Raw genomic sequence first — 24,484 nt, 5'->3', positions numbered from 1 at the left:
GATTGGCCACCGGACCGGTGTGGCCTTATCCAATTGGAGTGAGGGAGGGACAGACAGACAGGCAGTCAGCCCTAAGCCCGCCCCCACCCACCCGCAGGCAGGCAGGCAGCAGAGTGACGAGGGCTAGGCTACTCTGTTTCCCTCCGACTTTTGTGACTTTTTCACGTTGGCGGGAGCGCCAAAGTGACTACTCAAATCACTGAAACATGTATCAATCAATTCGAGAGTGGCTCATAATACCAATGGCTGCTGTCCAACCCACTATAGTATGTATGCTTCTTATTATCAGGATCAATGTGACATGCCAATTCTAACACATCACAACAATGTTGACTGGTGAGGGTGCTGCACTCTTGAGTGACAAATGTAAAGCCATTTAGCCACTCGAAAATGTGGTGCGTAAAAGTCATTCATTTCATTTCTTTTGCACCACGGGTAGGTAGGTGGAATGGAATGACATGCGCTTTTATGGAAAGAGGTGGGTGGCTCTTAAAAGAGCCTTTTGTGGTAACAACATGTGTCGAGTAGAAAGAACACTGTTTGTAATAGGTTTACTTCTTCTTGGGGGCTGCCTTCTTGGCCTTGACCGCCTTGGGCTTGGCGGCTTTGGGCTTCGCTGCCTTGGTAGCCTTCTTGGGGCTCTTGGCCGCTTTCTTGGCCGCTGCGGCGGGCTTCTTCACCTTCTTTGGGCTCTTGGCGGCCTTTTTGGGTGTAGCGGGCTTCTTGGCCTTCTTGGGGGACTTCTTTGCGGCCACGGCCTTCTTGGCTGCTACCTTCTTGGGCTTCTTGGCGGCGGCGGGCTTCTTGGCGGCCACCTTCTTAGCTTTGGGGGCTGCGGCTTTCTTGGCGGGCTTCTTTGCCTCGACGGCCTTCTTGTTGAGCTTGAAGGAGCCGGAAGCACCGGTGCCCTTGGTCTGGACCAGGGTGCCCTTGGAGACGAGGCTCTTGACGGCGATCTTGACACGGGAGTTGTTCTTCTCCACGTCGTAGCCGCCTGCCGCCAGAGACTTCTTGAGCGCGGCCAGGGACACGCCGCTCCTCTCCTTGGAGGCGGACACCGCCTTGACGATGAGCTCGCCTACGCTGGGTCCCGCTTTCTTGGGCTTGGCTGCTGCCTTCTTCTTGGGTGCCTTGGCCGGCGCGGCGGCGGCGGGTGCTGGTGCGACTTCTGCCATGTCTGTCGTTCGGTCCGGTAAACACACACACTTACAACACTACGGTAGTCTGTGAGGAGGAGTACTTTGCTGTAGACGCTGCTCTGCGCTATTGAAGCTCCACACCGTGCAGGGGGCTGGCCTTAAACGCGACATGAGAACCATGTAGACTCAAGCCACCCAGCTCGGCTTCTCCGGGCTGGCCAAATGCTCTTTCACTTGTGTTTTCTGGTCGCCAATATCGGGCCAAAAGTCACCGACGGAGCCGTGTTTTTGGCCCAAAAGCGAACGGCCCAGCGAGCAGACTTGTGTCCGTTCAGAATAAAGTCATGTGGGCTGCAGAAGCCCCGTGCATTTTGCTGCGACTCGCTCAAAACCTCACCGTTCGACTGTCGGGTGGAGCGGTGCGCACTGCTTTTCCTGTGCTATTTGTCTCCTAAATGGCCTAAAAGTGCATCCGATTGCGAGCACCATTGATTGTGGAGTGAGCCGAGATGTCTGGCAAGGGAATCAAATGGTTTGGCGTCCCCTGATGTGCTCCTTGGTGTTTTAAAGGAGAGCTCTTTTGGGGACCTTAAAACACATGCACTTGTGAGGCCTGGCTGAGACTAGTTTCACGTTGTATTCGTCATGTGTCCAGGAGGCAAACGAAATAATACACTGTCCAACGACATGCTTACTTGCACTGTGTGTGTGTGTGTGTGTGTGTGATGTTTTATTAGTATGAGTTTATTAGTTGGATTTGGAGCCTGTGTGTTTTCTTGTGCTAGGTAGTCTCTCTCTCTGTCTGTGTGTCTCTTTCAAAAGCGTGTCAGAGAGAGAGAGAGAGAGAGAGAGAGAGAGAGATAGGCTTGTGGCCTTCTCGCAGTCCTTCCTCGCTTGACTCCGCAGCGTGACTCACTCGTGCCGGTCTTTGTGTCTGTGGGTCTTGGTGTCTGGCTGTGCGGCCGGCGCTATGGAGGCTGGCGCCCCATGTGCTTGTCCGCCCTGATATAGGCCTAGAGAGAGAGAGATTTGGAGCCTCTTCTTCTCTCTCCTCCTCCCTCTTGTACAGGTGTGTGTAAGGGATGTGAAACGGCTAGTTTCAATCGGTGACGTCACTTGCTCTGAGACTGTTGTTGATGATGTGTGCAGAGGGTCCCTGGTTCGGCCTAAAGTTATGTTACACAGGCTCCAGTGGAATCCCACTCACTGTGTTATACTACCATGCACACATTCCTACCCTGTTCATGTCAGCATCATTTATTCCCTCTCCCCCCTTTTTGACATGTCCTCCACACACACACATATGGATTTGCTTTTTTCACTGACAGGTTGGGTGGCTCTTAAAAGAGCCTTTGGGTTACTACAGCACTCCAAATGGGCTGTTTACTTGGAGCTGGTGTACTTGGTCACGGCCTTGGTGCCCTCGGACACTGCGTGCTTGGCCAGCTCTCCGGGGAGCAGCAGGCGCACTGCGGTCTGGATCTCCCTGGAGGTGATGGTGGAACGCTTGTTGTAGTGGGCCAGGCGAGACGACTCTCCGGCGATACGCTCGAAGATGTCGTTCACGAACGAGTTCATGATTCCCATGGCCTTGGAGGAGATGCCGGTATCGGGGTGGACCTGCTTCAGGACTTTGTACACGTAAATGGCGTAGCTCTCCTTCCTCGACTTTCGGCGTTTCTTGCCGCCTTTCCCTGCGGTCTTGGTGACGGCTTTCTTGGAACCCTTCTTGGGCGCGGACTTTGCTGGCTCGGGCATGATGCTGATGTCTCGCTGCTTCTCACAAACGAATGAGGGGGTGGAGAGCCCTTTCCCTCTTATTTAGACGAAGCTAAGCTAATTCGCCGGCCGTGGACACACCCCTGCTTTCTCATAGGCGCCCCTGCCATTTGCCCAGTGGAGCTGAGCGCGCATAAGAGCCTTCCACTCAGAGGCTTGCTTCCCTAACAAAGACCATAGCCTATGCTCTGTCACTGGTGGGGAATGGTGTGTTTCCAAAAAAGTCCTACAATGGCTAGAAATAAGGCCCCCCTTTTTGGTACTTGGTGGGGATTTCCCAGCCGTGGTGCCTCAGTAATACGACTGTACGCAAAGCCTGCACTGAACATAGCCTCCTGTCACGAATACTCCCTCCCTGTCCACTCAAGAGTGGCTCATGGTTTAATACGACTGTACGCAAAGCCTGCACTGAACATAGCCTCCTGTCACGAATACTCCCTCCCTGTCCACTCAAGAGTGGCTCATGGTTTAATACGACTGTACGCAAAGCCTGCACTGAACATAGCCTCCTGTCACGAATACTCCCTCCCTGTCCACTCAAGAGTGGCTCATGGTTTCCTACGATAATGGATTTGACCCTTTTGAAGCGGATGTGGGTGGCTCTTAAAAGAGCCTTTGGGTTCAAGTCGGGATGTTGACGTTCCGAGAAGAGTGCGTTTAACCGCCGAAACCGTACAGGGTGCGTCCCTGGCGTTTCAGAGCGTAGACCACGTCCATGGCCGTAACGGTCTTCCTCTTGGCGTGCTCGGTGTAGGTGACGGCGTCACGGATCACGTTCTCAAGGAACACCTTCAGGACACCGCGGGTCTCCTCGTAGATCAGCCCGGAGATACGCTTCACGCCGCCACGGCGAGCCAGACGGCGAATGGCGGGCTTGGTGATTCCCTGGATGTTATCGCGGAGAACCTTACGGTGACGCTTGGCGCCTCCTTTTCCGAGTCCCTTGCCGCCTTTACCTCTTCCAGACATCGTGTGTTCACTAGCTGAGTTCAAGTGAATTAATGACGTAATTTTCGGTGCTCGGTGCTCTTATTATCTGCGTTTGGTGGACCTGATTGAAGCCAGTGGCACAGAAAGCGCGCGCTTTTGCCTGGCCTCTGCTGCAAAGGGGAGGGCGTTCGTTCTAGGGAACTATGGAGGAAGAAGAAATCAAAGCTACTTGCATGCGCGGGAAACACACTCAAATACTGAGCTATGTTGAACACAAGGCCCAACTGTGATGTCCCACTCTTCACATTGATTGGTGTTGTTCTTGTTGTTGTTGTTGTTGTTGCGCCTGATTCAACTCTTTCAATCAGCTGTGCCTCTCCAGGGCTTCAACAAAAATGCCTACTCTACCCCTGCCTGGAGTTGGGAAACACTGAACTAGTAGGATTCAACCCACTGCAGTTGCCAGTCACACCTAATAGAGATAGGCGTTAAAAACCTCAAATAGTGTCACAAGTACAAAGGAGAAACGAAGTGGCACAAACGGGAAACAAATACACAAGGAATGCCACAAATCCTAAGGGGTCCGTAATGTCACCTCAGCAGTCATGTAGCTCTTGAAGGCCATGTAATAACGTCATTCTTCTTTTTCTTCCCTAGACATGATCCAGGTGGCCATGGGACGGGTGGTGATACCTCTGCAAGCTGAAATGCAGTAAAACATTCCTCAGACACCCACCCAACACACACACAATAAAGGGATCATTTTCCTATGCGTACAGAGGTGATAGGGATGTGCAAATATTGTATGGTACTTTTTTCAAAAAACAATAACATAGCCTTATATTACGGAAATAGTGGTATGAGGTGGATCCTTTATAGGCCAGAGAGCCTCAGATGTTGCATTGAATGATCTCAACAGGTCATTTCAAAGGGGACAAATGAGGCCCAAGGGCACATACTGGCGATTGACCAATCGGTGCAGTTGATTCACATCTCAGATGTGACTAGGTATCATCTTACAACTTATTGTTGCCACAATTGTCTCTTACATGTACTTAGTGGCTGCCGGCCCTCGGTTTAGTACATCGAGCAACAGAGGTTGCCTTTTAGGAGAACGACTGACAAGCGTTCAACTAGCTGGGATGCAACTAGTGTCATCAAAGCACTTTGTCATAGCAAGTTAGAAGAAATAGGTTAAGGTTACGAAAAGGCTTAGGCTTACCCCAAATGCCACGTCCGTTCGTAGCTGTACTCCGTGTAGGCACAACAAGTCATCACACAGAGAGCACACTTGAAGCACAACTGCACTGCCTGGAAGGCCGCAACGGACTGAATTGGAATCCCTCAAACAGCACGCTAACTACATTCCGCTTTATGATGTCACAGTCAGCCCCTCGGAACACTGGTCCTCAACAATCTCAAACACCTTGGATACCCAAGCCAAACATTCTCGAATCACTCACATTCACAAATCAACCAGGGAGAAGAAGGCTGCCAGGAATTGAATGCTGAAAAGCTAACCTCCTTCACAGAGCAACATCATAGGACTGGGAGTTTGTGTTCAACAGCTTACGTTCCCCTATTATCAAGGGCTTAGTTCCTCTATAGGCTGCAGTGCAGATACTTCACATGCAGAGTACAACAACAAATAACAGAGGGCCTGTTACCACACCCTATAGGCTAGGAGTTGAACTTGGACCACAATGACATTGGTAGTAATTAGCCTGCAGCATAAATGACAGCTCCCTAACGGGGACATAAAGTGGAAATGGAAGTGCGACACATAGAGGAAAAGTCCTAATCCTAATCAAATAGACACATTTATTTGTTTATTCTTTTTTTTATTTCACCTTTATTTAACCAGGTAGGCAAGTTGAGAACAAGTTCTCATTTACAATTGCGACCTGGCCAAGATAAAGCAAAGCACTTCGACACATACAACGACACAGACTTACACATGGAGTAAAACAAACATACAGTCAATAATACAGTATAAACAAGTCTATATACGATGTGAGCAAATGAGGTGAGATAAGGGAGGTAAAGGCAAAAAAAGGCCATGGTGGCAAAGTAAATACAATATAGCAAGTAAAACACCGGAATGGTACATTTGCAATGGAAGAAATGTGCAAAGTAGAAATAAAAATAATGGGGTGCAAAGGAGCAAAATAAATAAATTCATTAAATACAGTAGGGAAAGAGGTAGTTGTTTGGCCTAAATTATAGGTGGGCTATGTACAGGTGCAGTAATCTGTGAGCTGCTCTGACAGTTGGTGCTTAAAGCTAGTGAGGGAGATAAGTGTTTCCAGTTTCAGAGATTTTTGTAGTTCGTTCCAGTCATTGGCAGCAGAGAACTGGAAGGAGAGGCGGCCAAAGAAAGAATTGGTTTTGGGGGTGACTAGAGAGATATACATACACCTGTTTAGCAGATGTCGGAAATGCTTGTGTTACTAGCTCCAACAGCACAGTCAAGTCTAACAAGTAATATCTAACCATGTTCCAACATTCCACACAATACACCCAAATGCAATTGGAATACATCAATATATGGACGAGCAATGTCAGACCGTCCGTAGACTAACATACCTTACAATACAATACTTTATATATCCACATGACATGAGCTATGCAAACCACCTCCACGTTAGGAATGTGCCCAGTGATATCTAACAAAAACACACACCTCCGTGGAACCCACATGGCAAGACAGGAAGGAAGACATGCAGGAGTGCTCATGAAGAAGACCGGAATCATCTCCAATCAAGTGAACAATGTCAAAGGAATAGGGCAAGTCATATAGATAGGGAGGCATTTCACCGCCACCCGCTGGACCACAAGTCATTTTGCCAACACTGGCTCATCATTCAAAGCCACATAGGGAGGGATCTTAACACCACCTGCTGGATCAGAAGTGCCACTCACAATGGCCACACAGACCATTTCTCCCTCAACCTGATGCAATTGTCACAACAAGTATGTGCTCAAAATCAAACATTAACTACAACAGATCATCAAATAGGCAAACACATGCTCATGTAGAGTACCTCAAATTATACAGTTACTTTGTCACCAAACCTAATCTGTCATTCATCTACAAATACATGCTCTTCTAAAGCCACAATGCAATGTTCACATGGTACATTTCATTTCTTACAATCTATGTCACTATTACTTCATTTGACTGCTCTTAAATCATATTCACTTAACCCTTTTCTTCACCTGCTGATTTTCTGCTGCTTTTGTCTCTTGCAGATTTGGACGTCATGTGAATCTATGTTTCTCAAGTATCAAAAGAGAGAAAATGAAAAACGGAATGCTACTTTTCTCTCTAGCCTAGTGCACTCTTTATCTGTAAGCTCCCCTACTGGTGTAGGTAGCTCCAAAAAAAGGTACAGATGCCATAGAACCTGATCTCGACGACCACATTTTACACCAATGCACCCCGACAATCGGTTGGTGGTCGGGAATCAAGTGGATGATTCTGGGACCAATTACAGGATAGGGGTGAGGGGTGTACTGAACTGTGCCTATAGCATGTCAAAAATCCCTCCAACGGGAAATAGGCCTTGGCAAATGGCCAGGGGCGCTGTCCTTTTCAGCACCACGGAGCTCCCCTATTACCTGTCTCATGAGTGAAGATGCAACAGCAGACAATTCCTGCTCTTTTGTCCTGCAATGACACACTTTAGCCGTGTCATTGCTGCATTTAACTGGCAGCCTGTATTTAGGGCCTTTACTTTGTCGTATCATTTGGTCAAGGGGTTTCGATTCGTCAGCAAATCTTCTTTGAAAAATGAACTAAATCCCACATCAGAAGTCGACTTCAAATCACGCCAAAGACACACGACTCTACTCAACCGGAGTCAATAGTATCAAATATTCTGCACTGTGAAGTTGTCATGTGCTGAGCCATTTAGTTCCTATGAAGCCTATTTACGAAGCCAATGCAGCAATCACCACGTACCTGCCTGCATTGGTGATTGCTATTCTGTAATTGGTCAACTACTAATAGGGCAATCATCCCGGCAGCTTCGTAACAGCTGTTTTGCAAGCCCTTGACGATTACATCTATTGATTCCTGCTGTCCTGATACCTTTTCTCTTAAGGGATCTCGGATCTAGTCTAAAGGCCTATCAATGGGTATGGCATTGGAATATTCAATCGCACACTGAATTCATCCCACTAAATACATTCCTTTCATTTCTCCATTTATTCCACCATATCGAAACAACTTACCTATGCACGCACACAAACAAGCACAGAAGGGCGACTTAATAATATCACGTCTAATTTGGTGGCCTACAACATTTCCTGTACCTTCAACCACAACGTTGGTAACAATTTTTTTCGACCACCTTTCACTTGCGCCGGACAGAGATATATCATTTTACTTTCAATAGCTTAGTCAGTCGCATGAATTATGGGGTGCACACAGCTAACGTTGTAATGATCGGATCAAAACATGGATTTTTGGGGCCATCGAGGAATGTCACATGGCCCAGAAATCATTGAATGGCCATTTTCACAAAGGAATAGACAGACTCTAGCATGTTACATTCCAAGAGCAATTGGAATCGAAAAAACACAACGTGCCCCACTTGGGGACCCGAGGACCGAGTTTGGGAAACGCTGGCCTGAAGATCAAATACCAATAGGGAGCCACTATGACGTGCTCACACGCTGACAGTACCCGCGTTTAACCACTAGATGGGCTCCGTGCTCCACGGTAAACTTTTCCCCTCTCATCAGCGGCACTGCAACATGGGACTTTCAAAGTCAGTTGTTCTTAGCTACATAGTGACCATTTTTGACACTTTTTGCCCTATATCATTACTATCACTCATTACTGCTAGTGTATTTTTCCCCTCTTCTACTCTAGGCATACATCTAATCACATATAGAGAGCGTTATTGAAACGACTCAAGTCAGTTAAGAACCAACTCTTATTTACAATCACGGCCGGTGGTGATACAGCCTGGAATCGAACCACGGTCTGTAGTGACTCGAGAACAGGGAACATACACGGTGGGAAAGGGGCGTGTACAAATGGAACAATTGTGCCTTTTTGACTGAAATATGGAGGTGGCTCTTAAAAGAGCCTTTGGGGGATTTTGGAGATCAGGTCATCGTTTATGCGCGCTCTCCGCGAATACGACGGGCCAGCTGGATGTCCTTGGGCATGATGGTCACCCTCTTGGCGTGGATGGCGCACAGGTTGGTGTCCTCGAACAGGCCGACCAGGTAAGCCTCGCTTGCCTCCTGCAGGGCCATCACTGCGGAACTCTGGAAGCGCAGGTCGGTCTTAAAGTCCTGGGCAATTTCTCGCACCAGGCGCTGGAAAGGCAGTTTGCGGATCAGCAGCTCAGTGGACTTCTGGTAACGACGGATCTCTCTAAGAGCGACGGTGCCGGGCCTGTAACGGTGAGGCTTCTTCACGCCGCCGGTGGCCGGGGCGCTCTTGCGCGCAGCCTTGGTGGCGAGCTGCTTCCTGGGTGCTTTGCCACCGGTGGATTTGCGAGCGGTTTGCTTGGTTCTGGCCATGGCGCTAGCTAGCTTCCTTCTTTCACAGTCGGAGTATAGCCTCAAAATGCCTATGTGAAGTTTATAAAGCCGGCAGCGGCGTCTGCTCATTGGTCACCATCTCCGCACCGCCCTGATTGGCCCGTTGCGGAGGCCTCCTCCGCCGCCCATTGGACGGGAGGCTCGGCCTCTCCGTGCCGCCCCAAAATGCAACGCCCACCCTCGCCGAGGCGCGCTTGGGTCTTTTGTTAGGGCCGCGAGCAACGTTACACTTTACGCGCAATAATGCTCTCATTCTAGCCTACTAGTTGTTATCCTTCATTTAGGCCTCATGTGGGCACTTGATACGGTGCCGTGTATATGTGTGTGTGTATCTAACAAACACGCCAAATAGTTGGCCAGGCATAGAAAGGACACTTTGCACTTTTGTTGAGCTAGGTGGTTGGCTCTTAAAAGAGCCTTTGGGGGTTGAGTAGTCAAGTTGCAGCCGCACCAGCGATTTTACTTGGCTTTGACGGCCTTCTCAGTCTTCTTGGGGAGCAGCACTGCCTGGATGTTGGGCAGAACACCACCCTGAGCGATGGTCACGCCGCCAAGCAGTTTGTTCAGCTCCTCGTCGTTACGGACTGCCAACTGCAGGTGACGGGGGATGATACGAGTCTTCTTGTTGTCACGGGCAGCGTTTCCGGCCAACTCCAGGATCTCAGCAGTCAGGTACTCGAGCACTGCGGCCAGGTACACTGGTGCGCCAGCGCCCACACGCTCGGCGTAGTTGCCTTTACGCAGCAGCCTGTGCACACGGCCCACGGGGAACTGGAGCCCGGCACGGGATGAACGTGTCTTTGCCTTCGCCCTGGCCTTGCCTCCGGTTTTGCCTCTTCCGCTCATATTGGTAGCTTCAGTATGTCACAGAAAGTCTGAATGAGCCGCTGGCCACCTCGAGAGCCTTACTTATACCTCGCCACAAAAGCCATCGATTGGCCACCGGACCGGTGTGGCCTTATCCAATTGGAGTGAGGGAGGGACAGACAGACAGGCAGTCAGCCCTAAGCCCGCCCCCACCCACCCGCAGGCAGGCAGGCAGCAGAGTGACGAGGGCTAGGCTACTCTGTTTCCCTCCGACTTTTGTGACTTTTTCACGTTGGCGGGAGCGCCAAAGTGACTACTCAAATCACTGAAACATGTATCAATCAATTCGAGAGTGGCTCATAATACCAATGGCTGCTGTCCAACCCACTATAGTATGTATGCTTCTTATTATCAGGATCAATGTGACATGCCAATTCTAACACATCACAACAATGTTGACTGGTGAGGGTGCTGCACTCTTGAGTGACAAATGTAAAGCCATTTAGCCACTCGAAAATGTGGTGCGTAAAAGTCATTCATTTCATTTCTTTTGCACCACGGGTAGGTAGGTGGAATGGAATGACATGCGCTTTTATGGAAAGAGGTGGGTGGCTCTTAAAAGAGCCTTTTGTGGTAACAACATGTGTCGAGTAGAAAGAACACTGTTTGTAATAGGTTTACTTCTTCTTGGGGGCTGCCTTCTTGGCCTTGGCCGCCTTGGGCTTGGCGGCTTTGGGCTTCGCTGCCTTGGTAGCCTTCTTGGGGCTCATGGCCGCTTTCTTGGCCGCTGCGGCGGGCTTCTTCACCTTCTTTGGGCTCTTGGCGGCCTTTTTGGGTGTAGCGGGCTTCTTGGCCTTCTTGGGGGACTTCTTTGCGGCCACGGCCTTCTTGGCTGCTACCTTCTTGGGCTTCTTGGCGGCGGCGGGCTTCTTGGCGGCCACCTTCTTAGCTTTGGGGGCTGCGGCTTTCTTGGCGGGCTTCTTTGCCTCGACGGCCTTCTTGTTGAGCTTGAAGGAGCCGGAAGCACCGGTGCCCTTGGTCTGGACCAGGGTGCCCTTGGTGACGAGGCTCTTGACGGCGATCTTGACACGGGAGTTGTTCTTCTCCACGTCGTAGCCGCCTGCCGCCAGAGACTTCTTGAGCGCGGCCAGGGACACGCCGCTCCTCTCCTTGGAGGCGGACACCGCCTTGACGATGAGCTCGCCTACGCTGGGTCCCGCTTTCTTGGGCTTGGCTGCTGCCTTCTTCTTGGGTGCCTTGGCCGGCGCGGCGGCGGCGGGTGCTGGTGCGACTTCTGCCATGTCTGTCGTTCGGTCCGGTAAACACACACACTTACAACACTACGGTAGTCTGTGAGGAGGAGTACTTTGCTGTAGACGCTGCTCTGCGCTATTGAAGCTCCACACCGTGCAGGGGGCTGGCCTTAAACGCGACATGAGAACCATGTAGACTCAAGCCACCCAGCTCGGCTTCTCCGGGCTGGCCAAATGCTCTTTCACTTGTGTTTTCTGGTCGCCAATATCGGGCCAAAAGTCACCGACGGAGCCGTGTTTTTGGCCCAAAAGCGAACGGCCCAGCGAGCAGACTTGTGTCCGTTCAGAATAAAGTCATGTGGGCTGCAGAAGCCCCGTGCATTTTGCTGCGACTCGCTCAAAACCTCACCGTTCGACTGTCGGGTGGAGCGGTGCGCACTGCTTTTCCTGTGCTATTTGTCTCCTAAATGGCCTAAAAGTGCATCCGATTGCGAGCACCATTGATTGTGGAGTGAGCCGAGATGTCTGGCAAGGGAATCAAATGGTTTGGCGTCCCCTGATGTGCTCCTTGGTGTTTTAAAGGAGAGCTCTTTTGGGGACCTTAAAACACATGCACTTGTGAGGCCTGGCTGAGACTAGTTTCACGTTGTATTCGTCATGTGTCCAGGAGGCAAACGAAATAATACACTGTCCAACGACATGCTTACTTGCACTGTGTGTGTGTGTGTGTGTGTGATGTTTTATTAGTATGAGTTTATTAGTTGGATTTGGAGCCTGTGTGTTTTCTTGTGCTAGGTAGTCTCTCTCTCTGTCTGTGTGTCTCTTTCAAAAGCGTGTCAGAGAGAGAGAGAGAGAGATAGGCTTGTGGCCTTCTCGCAGTCCTTCCTCGCTTGACTCCGCAGCGTGACTCACTCGTGCCGGTCTTTGTGTCTGTGGGTCTTGGTGTCTGGCTGTGCGGCCGGCGCTATGGAGGCTGGCGCCCCATGTGCTTGTCCGCCCTGATATAGGCCTAGAGAGAGAGAGATTTGGAGCCTCTTCTTCTCTCTCCTCCTCCCTCTTGTACAGGTGTGTGTAAGGGATGTGAAACGGCTAGTTTCAATCGGTGACGTCACTTGCTCTGAGACTGTTGTTGATGATGTGTGCAGAGGGTCCCTGGTTCGGCCTAAAGTTACACTGTTACACAGGCTCCAGTCATCGGAGCACGAGTGGAATCCCACTCACTGTGTTATACTACCATGCACACATTCCTACCCTGTTCATGTCAGCATCATTTATTCCCTCTCCCCCCTTTTTGACATGTCCTCCACACACACACATATGGATTTGCTTTTTTCACTGACAGGTTGGGTGGCTCTTAAAAGAGCCTTTGGGTTACTACAGCACTCCAAATGGGCTGTTTACTTGGAGCTGGTGTACTTGGTCACGGCCTTGGTGCCCTCGGACACTGCGTGCTTGGCCAGCTCTCCGGGGAGCAGCAGGCGCACTGCGGTCTGGATCTCCCTGGAGGTGATGGTGGAACGCTTGTTGTAGTGGGCCAGGCGAGACGACTCTCCGGCGATACGCTCGAAGATGTCGTTCACGAACGAGTTCATGATTCCCATGGCCTTGGAGGAGATGCCGGTATCGGGGTGGACCTGCTTCAGGACTTTGTACACGTAAATGGCGTAGCTCTCCTTCCTCGACTTTCGGCGTTTCTTGCCGCCTTTCCCTGCGGTCTTGGTGACGGCTTTCTTGGAGCCCTTCTTGGGCGCGGACTTTGCTGGCTCGGGCATGATGCTGATGTCTCGCTGCTTCTCACAAACGAATGAGGGGGTGGAGAGCCCTTTCCCTCTTATGAAGACGAAGCTAAGCTAATTCGCCGGCCGTGGACACACCCCTGCTTTCTCATAGGCGCCCCTGCCATTTGCCCAGTGGAGCTGAGCGCGCATAAGAGCCTTCCACTCAGAGGCTTGCTTCCCTAACAAAGACCATAGCCTATGCTCTGTCACTGGTGGGGAATGGTGTGTTTCCAAAAAAGTCCTACAATGGCTAGAAATAAGGCCCCCCTTTTTGGTACTTGGTGGGGATTTCCCAGCCGTGGTGCCTCAGTAATACGACTGTACGCAAAGCCTGCACTGAACATAGCCTCCTGTCACGAATACTCCCTCCCTGTCCACTCAAGAGTGGCTCATGGTTTAATACGACTGTACGCAAAGCCTGCACTGAACATAGCCTCCTGTCACGAATACTCCCTCCCTGTCCACTCAAGAGTGGCTCATGGTTTAATACGACTGTACGCAAAGCCTGCACTGAACATAGCCTCCTGTCACGAATACTCCCTCCCTGTCCACTCAAGAGTGGCTCATGGTTTCCTACGATAATGGATTTGACCCTTTTGAAGCGGATGTGGGTGGCTCTTAAAAGAGCCTTTGGATTCAAGTCGGGATGTTGACGTTCCGAGAAGAGTGCGTTTAACCGCCGAAACCGTACAGGGTGCGTCCCTGGCGTTTCAGAGCGTAGACCACGTCCATGGCCGTAACGGTCTTCCTCTTGGCGTGCTCGGTGTAGGTGACGGCGTCACGGATCACGTTCTCAAGGAACACCTTCAGGACACCGCGGGTCTCCTCGTAGATCAGCCCGGAGATACGCTTCACGCCGCCACGGCGAGCCAGACGGCGAATGGCGGGCTTGGTGATTCCCTGGATGTTATCGCGGAGAACCTTACGGTGACGCTTGGCGCCTCCTTTTCCGAGTCCCTTGCCGCCTTTACCTCTTCCAGACATCGTGTGTTCACTAGCTGAGTTCAAGTGAATTAATGACGTAATTTTCGGTGCTCGGTGCTCTTATTATCTGCGTTTGGTGGACCTGATTGAAGCCAGTGGCACAGAAAGCGCGCGCTTTTGCCTGGCCTCTGCTGCAAAGGGGAGGGCGTTCGTTCTAGGGAACTATGGAGGAAGAAGAAATCAAAGCTACTTGCATGCGCGGGAAACACACTCAAATACTAAGCTATGTTGAACACAAGGCCCAACTGTGATGTCCCACTCTTCACATTGATTGGTGTTGTTCTTGTTGTTGTTGTTGTTGTTGCGCCTGATTCAACTCTTTCAATCAGCTGTGCCTCTCCAGGGCTTCAACAAAAATGCCTACTCTACCCCTGCCTGGAGTTGGGAAACACTGAACTAGTAGGATTCAACCCACTGCAGTTGCCAGTCACACCTAATAGAGATAGGCGTTAAAAACCTCAAATAGTGTCACAAGTACAAAGGAGAAACGAAGTGGCACAAACGGGAAACAAATACACAAGGAATGCCACAAATCCTAAGGGGTCCGTAATGTCACCTCAGCAGTCATGTAGCTCTTGAAGGCCATGTAATAACGTCATTCTTCTTTTTCTTCCCTAGACATGATCCAGGTGGCCATGGGACGGGTGGTGATACCTCTGCAAGCTGAAATGCAGTAAAACATTCCTCAGACACCCACCCAACACACACACAATAAAGGGATCATTTTCCTATGCGTACAGAGGTGATAGGGATGTGCAAATATTGTATGGTACTTTTTTCAAAAAACAATAACATAGCCTTATATTACGGAAATAGTGGTATGAGGTGGATCCTTTATAGGCCAGAGAGCCTCAGATGTTGCATTGAATGATCTCAACAGGTCATTTCAAAGGGGACAAATGAGGCCCAAGGGCACATACTGGCGATTGACCAATCGGTGCAGTTGATTCACATCTCAGATGTGACTAGGTATCATCTTACAACTTATTGTTGCCACAATTGTCTCTTACATGTACTTAGTGGCTGCCGGCCCTCGGTTTAGTACATCGAGCAACAGAGGTTGCCTTTTAGGAGAACGACTGACAAGCGTTCAACTAGCTGGGATGCAACTAGTGTCATCAAAGCACTTTGTCATAGCAAGTTAGAAGAAATAGGTTAAGGTTACGAAAAGGCTTAGGCTTACCCCAAATGCCACGTCCGTTCGTAGCTGTACTCCGTGTAGGCACAACAAGTCATCACACAGAGAGCACACTTGAAGCACAACTGCACTGCCTGGAAGGCCGCAACGGACTGAATTGGAATCCCTCAAACAGCACGCTAACTACATTCCGCTTTATGATGTCACAGTCAGCCCCTCGGAACACTGGTCCTCAACAATCTCAAACACCTTGGATACCCAAGCCAAACATTCTCGAATCACTCACATTCACAAATCAACCAGGGAGAAGAAGGCTGCCAGGAATTGAATGCTGAAAAGCTAACCTCCTTCACAGAGCAACATCATAGGACTGGGAGTTTGTGTTCAACAGCTTACGTTCCCCTATTATCAAGGGCTTAGTTCCTCTATAGGCTGCAGTGCAGATACTTCACATGCAGAGTACAACAACAAATAACAGAGGGCCTGTTACCACACCCTATAGGCTAGGAGTTGAACTTGGACCACAATGACATTGGTAGTAATTAGCCTGCAGCATAAATGACAGCTCCCTAACGGGGACATAAAGTGGAAATGGAAGTGCGACACATAGAGGAAAAGTCCTAATCCTAATCAAATAGACACATTTATTTGTTTATTCTTTTTTTTATTTCACCTTTATTTAACCAGGTAGGCAAGTTGAGAACAAGTTCTCATTTACAATTGCGACCTGGCCAAGATAAAGCAAAGCACTTCGACACATACAACGACACAGACTTACACATGGAGTAAAACAAACATACAGTCAATAATACAGTATAAACAAGTCTATATACGATGTGAGCAAATGAGGTGAGATAAGGGAGGTAAAGGCAAAAAAAGGCCATGGTGGCAAAGTAAATACAATATAGCAAGTAAAACACCGGAATGGTACATTTGCAATGGAAGAAATGTGCAAAGTAGAAATAAAAATAATGGGGTGCAAAGGAGCAAAATAAATAAATTCATTAAATACAGTAGGGAAAGAGGTAGTTGTTTGGCCTAAATTATAGGTGGGCTATGTACAGGTGCAGTAATCTGTGAGCTGCTCTGACAGTTGGTGCTTAAAGCTAGTGAGGGAGATAAGTGTTTCCAGTTTCAGAGATTTTTGTAGTTCGTTCCAGTCATTGGCAGCAGAGAACTGGAAGGAGAGGCGGCCAAAGAAAGAATTGGTTTTGGGGGTGACTAGAGAGATATACATACACCTGTTTAGCAGATGTCGGAAATGCTTGTGTTACTAGCTCCAACAGCACAGTCAAGTCTAACAAGTAATATCTAACCATGTTCCAACATTCCACACAATACACCCAAATGCAATTGGAATACATCAATATATGGACGAGCAATGTCAGACCGTCCGTAGACTAACATACCTTACAATACAATACTTTATATATCCACATGACATGAGCTATGCAAACCACCTCCACGTTAGGAATGTGCCCAGTGATATCTAACAAAAACACACACCTCCGTGGAACCCACATGGCAAGACAGGAAGGAAGACATGCAGGAGTGCTCATGAAGAAGACCGGAATCATCTCCAATCAAGTGAACAATGTCAAAGGAATAGGGCAAGTCATATAGATAGGGAGGCATTTCACCGCCACCCGCTGGACCACAAGTCATTTTGCCAACACTGGCTCATCATTCAAAGCCACATAGGGAGGGATCTTAACACCACCTGCTGGATCAGAAGTGCCACTCACAATGGCCACACAGACCATTTCTCCCTCAACCTGATGCAATTGTCACAACAAGTATGTGCTCAAAATCAAACATTAACTACAACAGATCATCAAATAGGCAAACACATGCTCATGTAGAGTACCTCAAATTATACAGTTACTTTGTCACCAAACCTAATCTGTCATTCATCTACAAATACATGCTCTTCTAAAGCCACAATGCAATGTTCACATGGTACATTTCATTTCTTACAATCTATGTCACTATTACTTCATTTGACTGCTCTTAAATCATATTCACTTAACCCTTTTCTTCACCTGCTGATTTTCTGCTGCTTTTGTCTCTTGCAGATTTGGACGTCATGTGAATCTATGTTTCTCAAGTATCAAAAGAGAGAAAATGAAAAACGGAATGCTACTTTTCTCTCTAGCCTAGTGCACTCTTTATCTGTAAGCTCCCCTACTGGTGTAGGTAGCTCCAAAAAAAGGTACAGATGCCATAGAACCTGATCTCGACGACCACATTTTACACCAATGCACCCCGACAATCGGTTGGTGGTCGGGAATCAAGTGGATGATTCTGGGACCAATTACAGGATAGGGGTGAGGGGTGTACTGAACTGTGCCTATAGCATGTCAAAAATCCCTCCAACGGGAAATAGGCCTTGGCAAATGGCCAGGGGCGCTGTCCTTTTCAGCACCACGGAGCTCCCCTATTACCTGTCTCATGAGTGAAGATGCAACAGCAGACAATTCCTGCTCTTTTGTCCTGCAATGACACACTTTAGCCGTGTCATTGCTGCATTTAACTGGCAGCCTGTATTTAGGGCCTTTACTTTGTCGTATCATTTGGTCAAGGGGTTTCGATTCGTCAGCAAATCTTCTTTGAAAAATGAACTAAATCCCACATCAGAAGTCGACTTCAAATCACGCCAAAGACACACGACTCTACTCAACCGGAGTCAATAGTATCAAATATTCTGCACTGTGAAGGTGTCATGTGCTGAGCCATTTAGTTCCTATGAAGCCTATTTACGAAGCCAATGCAGCAATCACCACGTACCTGCCTGCATTGGTGATTGCTATTCTGTAATTGGTCAACTACTAATAGGGCAATCATCCCGGCAGCTTCGTAACAGCTGTTTTGCAAGCCCTTGACGATTACATCTATTGATTCCTGCTGTCCTGATACCTTTTCTCTTAAGGGATCTCGGATCTAGTCTAAAGGCCTATCAATGGGTATGGCATTGGAATATTCAATCGCACACTGAATTCATCCCACTAAATACATTCCTTTCATTTCTCCATTTATTCCACCATATCGAAACAACTTACCTATGCACGCACACAAACAAGCACAGAAGGGCGACTTAATAATATCACGTCTAATTTGGTGGCCTACAACATTTCCTGTACCTTCAACCACAACGTTGGTAACAATTTTTTTCGACCACCTTTCACTTGCGCCGGACAGAGATATATCATTTTACTTTCAATAGCTTAGTCAGTCGCATGAATTATGGGGTGCACACAGCTAACGTTGTAATGATCGGATCAAAACATGGATTTTTGGGGCCATCGAGGAATGTCACATGGCCCAGAAATCATTGAATGGCCATTTTCACAAAGGAATAGACAGACTCTAGCATGTTACATTCCAAGAGCAATTGGAATCGAAAAAACACAACGTGCCCCACTTGGGGACCCGAGGACCGAGTTTGGGAAACGCTGGCCTGAAGATCAAATACCAATAGGGAGCCACTATGACGTGCTCACACGCTGACAGTACCCGCGTTTAACCACTAGATGGCCTCCGTGCTCCACGGTAAACTTTTCCCCTCTCATCAGCGGCACTGCAACATGGGACTTTCAAAGTCAGTTGTTCTTAGCTACATAGTGACCATTTTTGACACTTTTTGCCCTATATCATTACTATCACTCATTACTGCTAGTGTATTTTTCCCCTCTTCTACTCTAGGCATACATCTAATCACATATAAGAGAGCGTTATTGAAACGACTCAAGTCAGTTAAGAACCAACTCTTATTTACAATCACGGCCGGTGGTGATACAGCCTGGAATCGAACCACGGTCTGTAGTGACTCGAGAACAGGGAACATACACGGTGGGAAAGGGGCGTGTACAAATGGAACAATTGTGCCTTTTTGACTGAAATATGGAGGTGGCTCTTAAAAGAGCCTTTGGGGGATTTTGGAGATCAGGTCATCGTTTATGCGCGCTCTCCGCGAATACGACGGGCCAGCTGGATGTCCTTGGGCATGATGGTCACCCTCTTGGCGTGGATGGCGCACAGGTTGGTGTCCTCGAACAGGCCGACCAGGTAAGCCTCGCTTGCCTCCTGCAGGGCCATCACTGCGGAACTCTGGAAGCGCAGGTCGGTCTTAAAGTCCTGGGCAATTTCTCGCACCAGGCGCTGGAAAGGCAGTTTGCGGATCAGCAGCTCAGTGGACTTCTGGTAACGACGGATCTCTCTAAGAGCCACGGTGCCGGGCCTGTAACGGTGAGGCTTCTTCACGCCGCCGGTGGCCGGGGCGCTCTTGCGCGCAGCCTTGGTGGCGAGCTGCTTCCTGGGTGCTTTGCCACCGGTGGATTTGCGAGCGGTTTGCTTGGTTCTGGCCATGGCGCTAGCTAGCTTCCTTCTTTCACAGTCGGAGTATAGCCTCAAAATGCCTATGTGAAGTTTATAAAGCCGGCAGCGGCGTCTGCTCATTGGTCACCATCTCCGCACCGCCCTGATTGGCCCGTTGCGGAGGCCTCCTCCGCCGCCCATTGGACGGGAGGCTCGGCCTCTCCGTGCCGCCCCAAAATGCAACCCCCACCCTCGCCGAGGCGCGCTTGGGTCTTTTGTTAGGGCCGCGAGCAACGTTACACTTTACGCGCAATAATGCTCTCATTCTAGCCTACTAGTTGTTATCCTTCATTTAGGCCTCATGTGGGCACTTGATACGGTGCCGTGTATATGTGTGTGTGTATCTAACAAACACGCCAAATAGTTGGCCAGGCATAGAAAGGACACTTTGCGCTTTTGTTGAGCTAGGTGGTTGGCTCTTAAAAGAGCCTTTGGGGGTTGAGTAGTCAAGTTGCAGCCGCACCAGCGATTTTACTTGGCTTTGACGGCCTTCTCAGTCTTCTTGGGGAGCAGCACTGCCTGGATGTTGGGCAGAACACCACCCTGAGCGATGGTCACGCCGCCAAGCAGTTTGTTCAGCTCCTCGTCGTTACGGACTGCCAGCTGCAGGTGACGGGGGATGATACGAGTCTTCTTGTTGTCACGGGCAGCGTTTCCGGCCAACTCCAGGATCTCAGCAGTCAGGTACTCGAGCACTGCGGCCAGGTACACTGGTGCGCCAGCGCCCACACGCTCGGCGTAGTTGCCTTTACGCAGCAGCCTGTGCACACGGCCCACGGGGAACTGGAGCCCGGCACGGGATGAACGTGTCTTTGCCTTCGCCCTGGCCTTGCCTCCGGTTTTGCCTCTTCCGCTCATATTGGTAGCTTCAGTATGTCACAGAAAGTCTGAATGAGCCGCTGGCCACCTCGAGAGCCTTACTTATACCTCGCCACAAAAGCCATCGATTGGCCACCGGACCGGTGTGGCCTTATCCAATTGGAGTGAGGGAGGGACAGACAGACAGGCAGTCAGCCCTAAGCCCGCCCCCACCCACCCGCAGGCAGGCAGGCAGCAGAGTGACGAGGGCTAGGCTACTCTGTTTCCCTCCGACTTTTGTGACTTTTTCACGTTGGCGGGAGCGCCAAAGTGACTACTCAAATCACTGAAACATGTATCAATCAATTCGAGAGTGGCTCATAATACCAATGGCTGCTGTCCAACCCACTATAGTATGTATGCTTCTTATTATCAGGATCAATGTGACATGCCAATTCTAACACATCACAACAATGTTGACTGGTGAGGGTGCTGCACTCTTGAGTGACAAATGTAAAGCCATTTAGCCACTCGAAAATGTGGTGCGTCAAAGTCATTCATTTCATTTCTTTTGCACCACGGGTAGGTAGGTGGAATGGAATGACATGCGCTTTTATGGAAAGAGGTGGGTGGCTCTTAAAAGAGCCTTTTGTGGTAACAACATGTGTCGAGTAGAAAGAACACTGTTTGTAATAGGTTTACTTCTTCTTGGGGGCTGCCTTCTTGGCCTTGGCCGCCTTGGGCTTGGCGGCTTTGGGCTTCGCTGCCTTGGTAGCCTTCTTGGGGCTCTTGGCCGCTTTCTTGGCCGCTGCGGCGGGCTTCTTCACCTTCTTTGGGCTCTTGGCGGCCTTTTTGGGTGTAGCGGGCTTCTTGGCCTTCTTGGGGGACTTCTTTGCGGCCACGGCCTTCTTGGCTGCTACCTTCTTGGGCTTCTTGGCGGCGGCGGGCTTCTTGGCGGCCACCTTCTTAGCTTTGGGGGCTGCGGCTTTCTTGGCGGGCTTCTTTGCCTCGACGGCCTTCTTGTTGAGCTTGAAGGAGCCGGAAGCACCGGTGCCCTTGGTCTGGACCAGGGTGCCCTTGGTGACGAGGCTCTTGACGGCGATCTTGACACGGGAGTTGTTCTTCTCCACGTCGTAGCCGCCTGCCGCCAGAGACTTCTTGAGCGCGGCCAGGGACACGCCGCTCCTCTCCTTGGAGGCGGACACCGCCTTGACGATGAGCTCGCCTACGCTGGGTCCCGCTTTCTTGGGCTTGGCTGCTGCCTTCTTCTTGGGTGCCTTGGCCGGCGCGGCGGCGGCGGGTGCTGGTGCGACTTCTGCCATGTCTGTCGTTCGGTCCGGTAAACACACACACTTACAACACTACGGTAGTCTGTGAGGAGGAGTACTTTGCTGTAGACGCTGCTCTGCGCTATTGAAGCTCCACACCGTGCAGGGGGCTGGCCTTAAACGCGACATGAGAACCATGTAGACTCAAGCCACCCAGCTCGGCTTCTCCGGGCTGGCCAAATGCTCTTTCACTTGTGTTTTCTGGTCGCCAATATCGGGCCAAAAGTCACCGACGGAGCCGTGTTTTTGGCCCAAAAGCGAACGGCCCAGCGAGCAGACTTGTGTCCGTTCAGAATAAAGTCATGTGGGCTGCAGAAGCCCCGTGCATTTTGCTGCGACTCGCTCAAAACCTCACCGTTCGACTGTCGGGTGGAGCGGTGCGCACTGCTTTTCCTGTGCTATTTGTCTCCTAAATGGCCTAAAAGTGCATCCGATTGCGAGCACCATTGATTGTGGAGTGAGCCGAGATGTCTGGCAAGGGAATCAAATGGTTTGGCGTCCCCTGATGTGCTCCTTGGTGTTTTAAAGGAGAGCTCTTTTGGGGACCTTAAAACACATGCACTTGTGAGGCCTGGCTGAGACTAGTTTCACGTTGTATTCGTCATGTGTCCAGGAGGCAAACGAAATAATACACTGTCCAACGACATGCTTACTTGCACTGTGTGTGTGTGTGTGTGTGTGATGTTTTATTAGTATGAGTTTATTAGTTGGATTTGGAGCCTGTGTGTTTTCTTGTGCTAGGTAGTCTCTCTCTCTGTCTGTGTGTCTCTTTCAAAAGCGTGTCAGAGAGAGAGAGAGAGAGATAGGCTTGTGGCCTTCTCGCAGTCCTTCCTCGCTTGACTCCGCAGCGTGACTCACTCGTGCCGGTCTTTGTGTCTGTGGGTCTTGGTGTCTGGCTGTGCGGCCGGCGCTATGGAGGCTGGCGCCCCATGTGCTTGTCCGCCCTGATATAGGCCTAGAGAGAGAGAGATTTGGAGCCTCTTCTTCTCTCTCCTCCTCCCTCTTGTACAGGTGTGTGTAAGGGATGTGAAACGGCTAGTTTCAATCGGTGACGTCACTTGCTCTGAGACTGTTGTTGATGATGTGTGCAGAGGGTCCCTGGTTCGGCCTAAAGTTACACTGTTACACAGGCTCCAGTCATCGGAGCACGAGTGGAATCCCACTCACTGTGTTATACTACCATGCACACATTCCTACCCTGTTCATGTCAGCATCATTTATTCCCTCTCCCCCCTTTTTGACATGTCCTCCACACACACACATATGGATTTGCTTTTTTCACTGACAGGTTGGGTGGCTCTTAAAAGAGCCTTTGGGTTACTACAGCACTCCAAATGGGCTGTTTACTTGGAGCTGGTGTACTTGGTCACGGCCTTGGTGCCCTCGGACACTGCGTGCTTGGCCAGCTCTCCGGGGAGCAGCAGGCGCACTGCGGTCTGGACCTCCCTGGAGGTGATGGTGGAACGCTTGTTGTAGTGGGCCAGGCGAGACGACTCTCCGGCGATACGCTCGAAGATGTCGTTCACGAACGAGTTCATGATTCCCATGGCCTTGGAGGAGATGCCGGTATCGGGGTGGACCTGCTTCAGGACTTTGTACACGTAAATGGCGTAGCTCTCCTTCCTCGACTTTCGGCGTTTCTTGCCGCCTTTCCCTGCGGTCTTGGTGACGGCTTTCTTGGAGCCCTTCTTGGGCGCGGACTTTGCTGGCTCGGGCATGATGCTGATGTCTCGCTGCTTCTCACAAACGAATGAGGGGGTGGAGAGCCCTTTCCCTCTTATGAAGACGAAGCTAAGCTAATTCGCCGGCCGTGGACACACCCCTGCTTTCTCATAGGCGCCCCTGCCATTTGCCCAGTGGAGCTGAGCGCGCATAAGAGCCTTCCACTCAGAGGCTTGCTTCCCTAACAAAAGACCATAGCCTATGCTCTGTCACTGGTGGGGAATGGTGTGTTTCCAAAAAAGTCCTACAATGGCTAGAAATAAGGCCCCCCTTTTTGGTACTTGGTGGGGATTTCCCAGCCGTGGTGCCTCAGTAATACGACTGTACGCAAAGCCTGCACTGAACATAGCCTCCTGTCACGAATACTCCCTCCCTGTCCACTCAAGAGTGGCTCATGGTTTAATACGACTGTACGCAAAGCCTGCACTGAACATAGCCTCCTGTCACGAATACTCCCTCCCTGTCCACTCAAGAGTGGCTCATGGTTTCCTACGATAATGGATTTGACCCTTTTGAAGCGGATGTGGGTGGCTCTTAAAAGAGCCTTTGGGTTCAAGTCGGGATGTTGACGTTCCGAGAAGAGTGCGTTTAACCGCCGAAACCGTACAGGGTGCGTCCCTGGCGTTTCAGAGCGTAGACCACGTCCATGGCCGTAACGGTCTTCCTCTTGGCGTGCTCGGTGTAGGTGACGGCGTCACGGATCACGTTCTCAAGGAACACCTTCAGGACACCGCGGGTCTCCTCGTAGATCAGCCCGGAGATACGCTTCACGCCGCCACGGCGAGCCAGACGGCGAATGGCGGGCTTGGTGATTCCCTGGATGTTATCGCGGAGAACCTTACGGTGACGCTTGGCGCCTCCTTTTCCGAGTCCCTTGCCGCCTTTACCTCTT

General features: G+C 50.2%; 3 protein-coding genes across 3 annotated transcripts; all 3 read right to left on the bottom strand.

The window, feature by feature from the left end:
• Positions 1-8,948: 8,948 nt before the first annotated feature.
• LOC149975825 (histone H3) lies at positions 8,949-9,420 on the bottom strand. Its single transcript, XM_090206586.1, has one exon. It carries the CDS (start codon positions 9,387-9,389, stop codon positions 8,979-8,981), a length of 411 nt encoding a protein of 136 aa, XP_090062712.1. The 5' UTR covers positions 9,390-9,420; the 3' UTR covers positions 8,949-8,978.
• Positions 9,421-19,294: 9,874 nt separating this feature from the next.
• Positions 19,295-19,767, bottom strand: LOC149975824 (histone H3). Its single transcript, XM_090204273.1, has one exon. The coding sequence runs from the start codon at positions 19,733-19,735 to the stop codon at positions 19,325-19,327; it is 411 nt and encodes a 136-aa protein (XP_090060399.1). The 5' UTR covers positions 19,736-19,767; the 3' UTR covers positions 19,295-19,324.
• Positions 19,768-21,223: 1,456 nt separating this feature from the next.
• Positions 21,224-21,968, bottom strand: LOC149975823 (histone H1). The gene has a single exon (XM_090204272.1). It carries the CDS (start codon positions 21,862-21,864, stop codon positions 21,241-21,243), a length of 624 nt encoding a protein of 207 aa, XP_090060398.1. The 5' UTR covers positions 21,865-21,968; the 3' UTR covers positions 21,224-21,240.
• Positions 21,969-24,484: the final 2,516 nt, after the last annotated feature.

This window comes from Oncorhynchus mykiss, chromosome 17 (assembly GCF_057628025.1).
Source record: "Oncorhynchus mykiss isolate SJ-2025 chromosome 17, ASM5762802v1, whole genome shotgun sequence".
In the NCBI taxonomy this organism is placed as follows: Eukaryota; Metazoa; Chordata; class Actinopteri; order Salmoniformes; family Salmonidae; genus Oncorhynchus; species Oncorhynchus mykiss.
Note: the sequence above shows the minus strand (reverse complement) of the source record. Positions and strands in the feature narration are given on the sequence as shown.

What these genes read in the sequence shown, in the direction of transcription:
- LOC149975825 (XM_090206586.1), bottom strand. Translation starts at nt 9,389, where the DNA reads ATGGCCAGAACCAAGCAAACCGCTCGCAAATCCACCGGTGGCAAAGCA.
- LOC149975824 (XM_090204273.1), bottom strand. Translation starts at nt 19,735, where the DNA reads ATGGCCAGAACCAAGCAAACCGCTCGCAAATCCACCGGTGGCAAAGCA.
- LOC149975823 (XM_090204272.1), bottom strand. Translation starts at nt 21,864, where the DNA reads ATGGCAGAAGTCGCACCAGCACCCGCCGCCGCCGCGCCGGCCAAGGCA.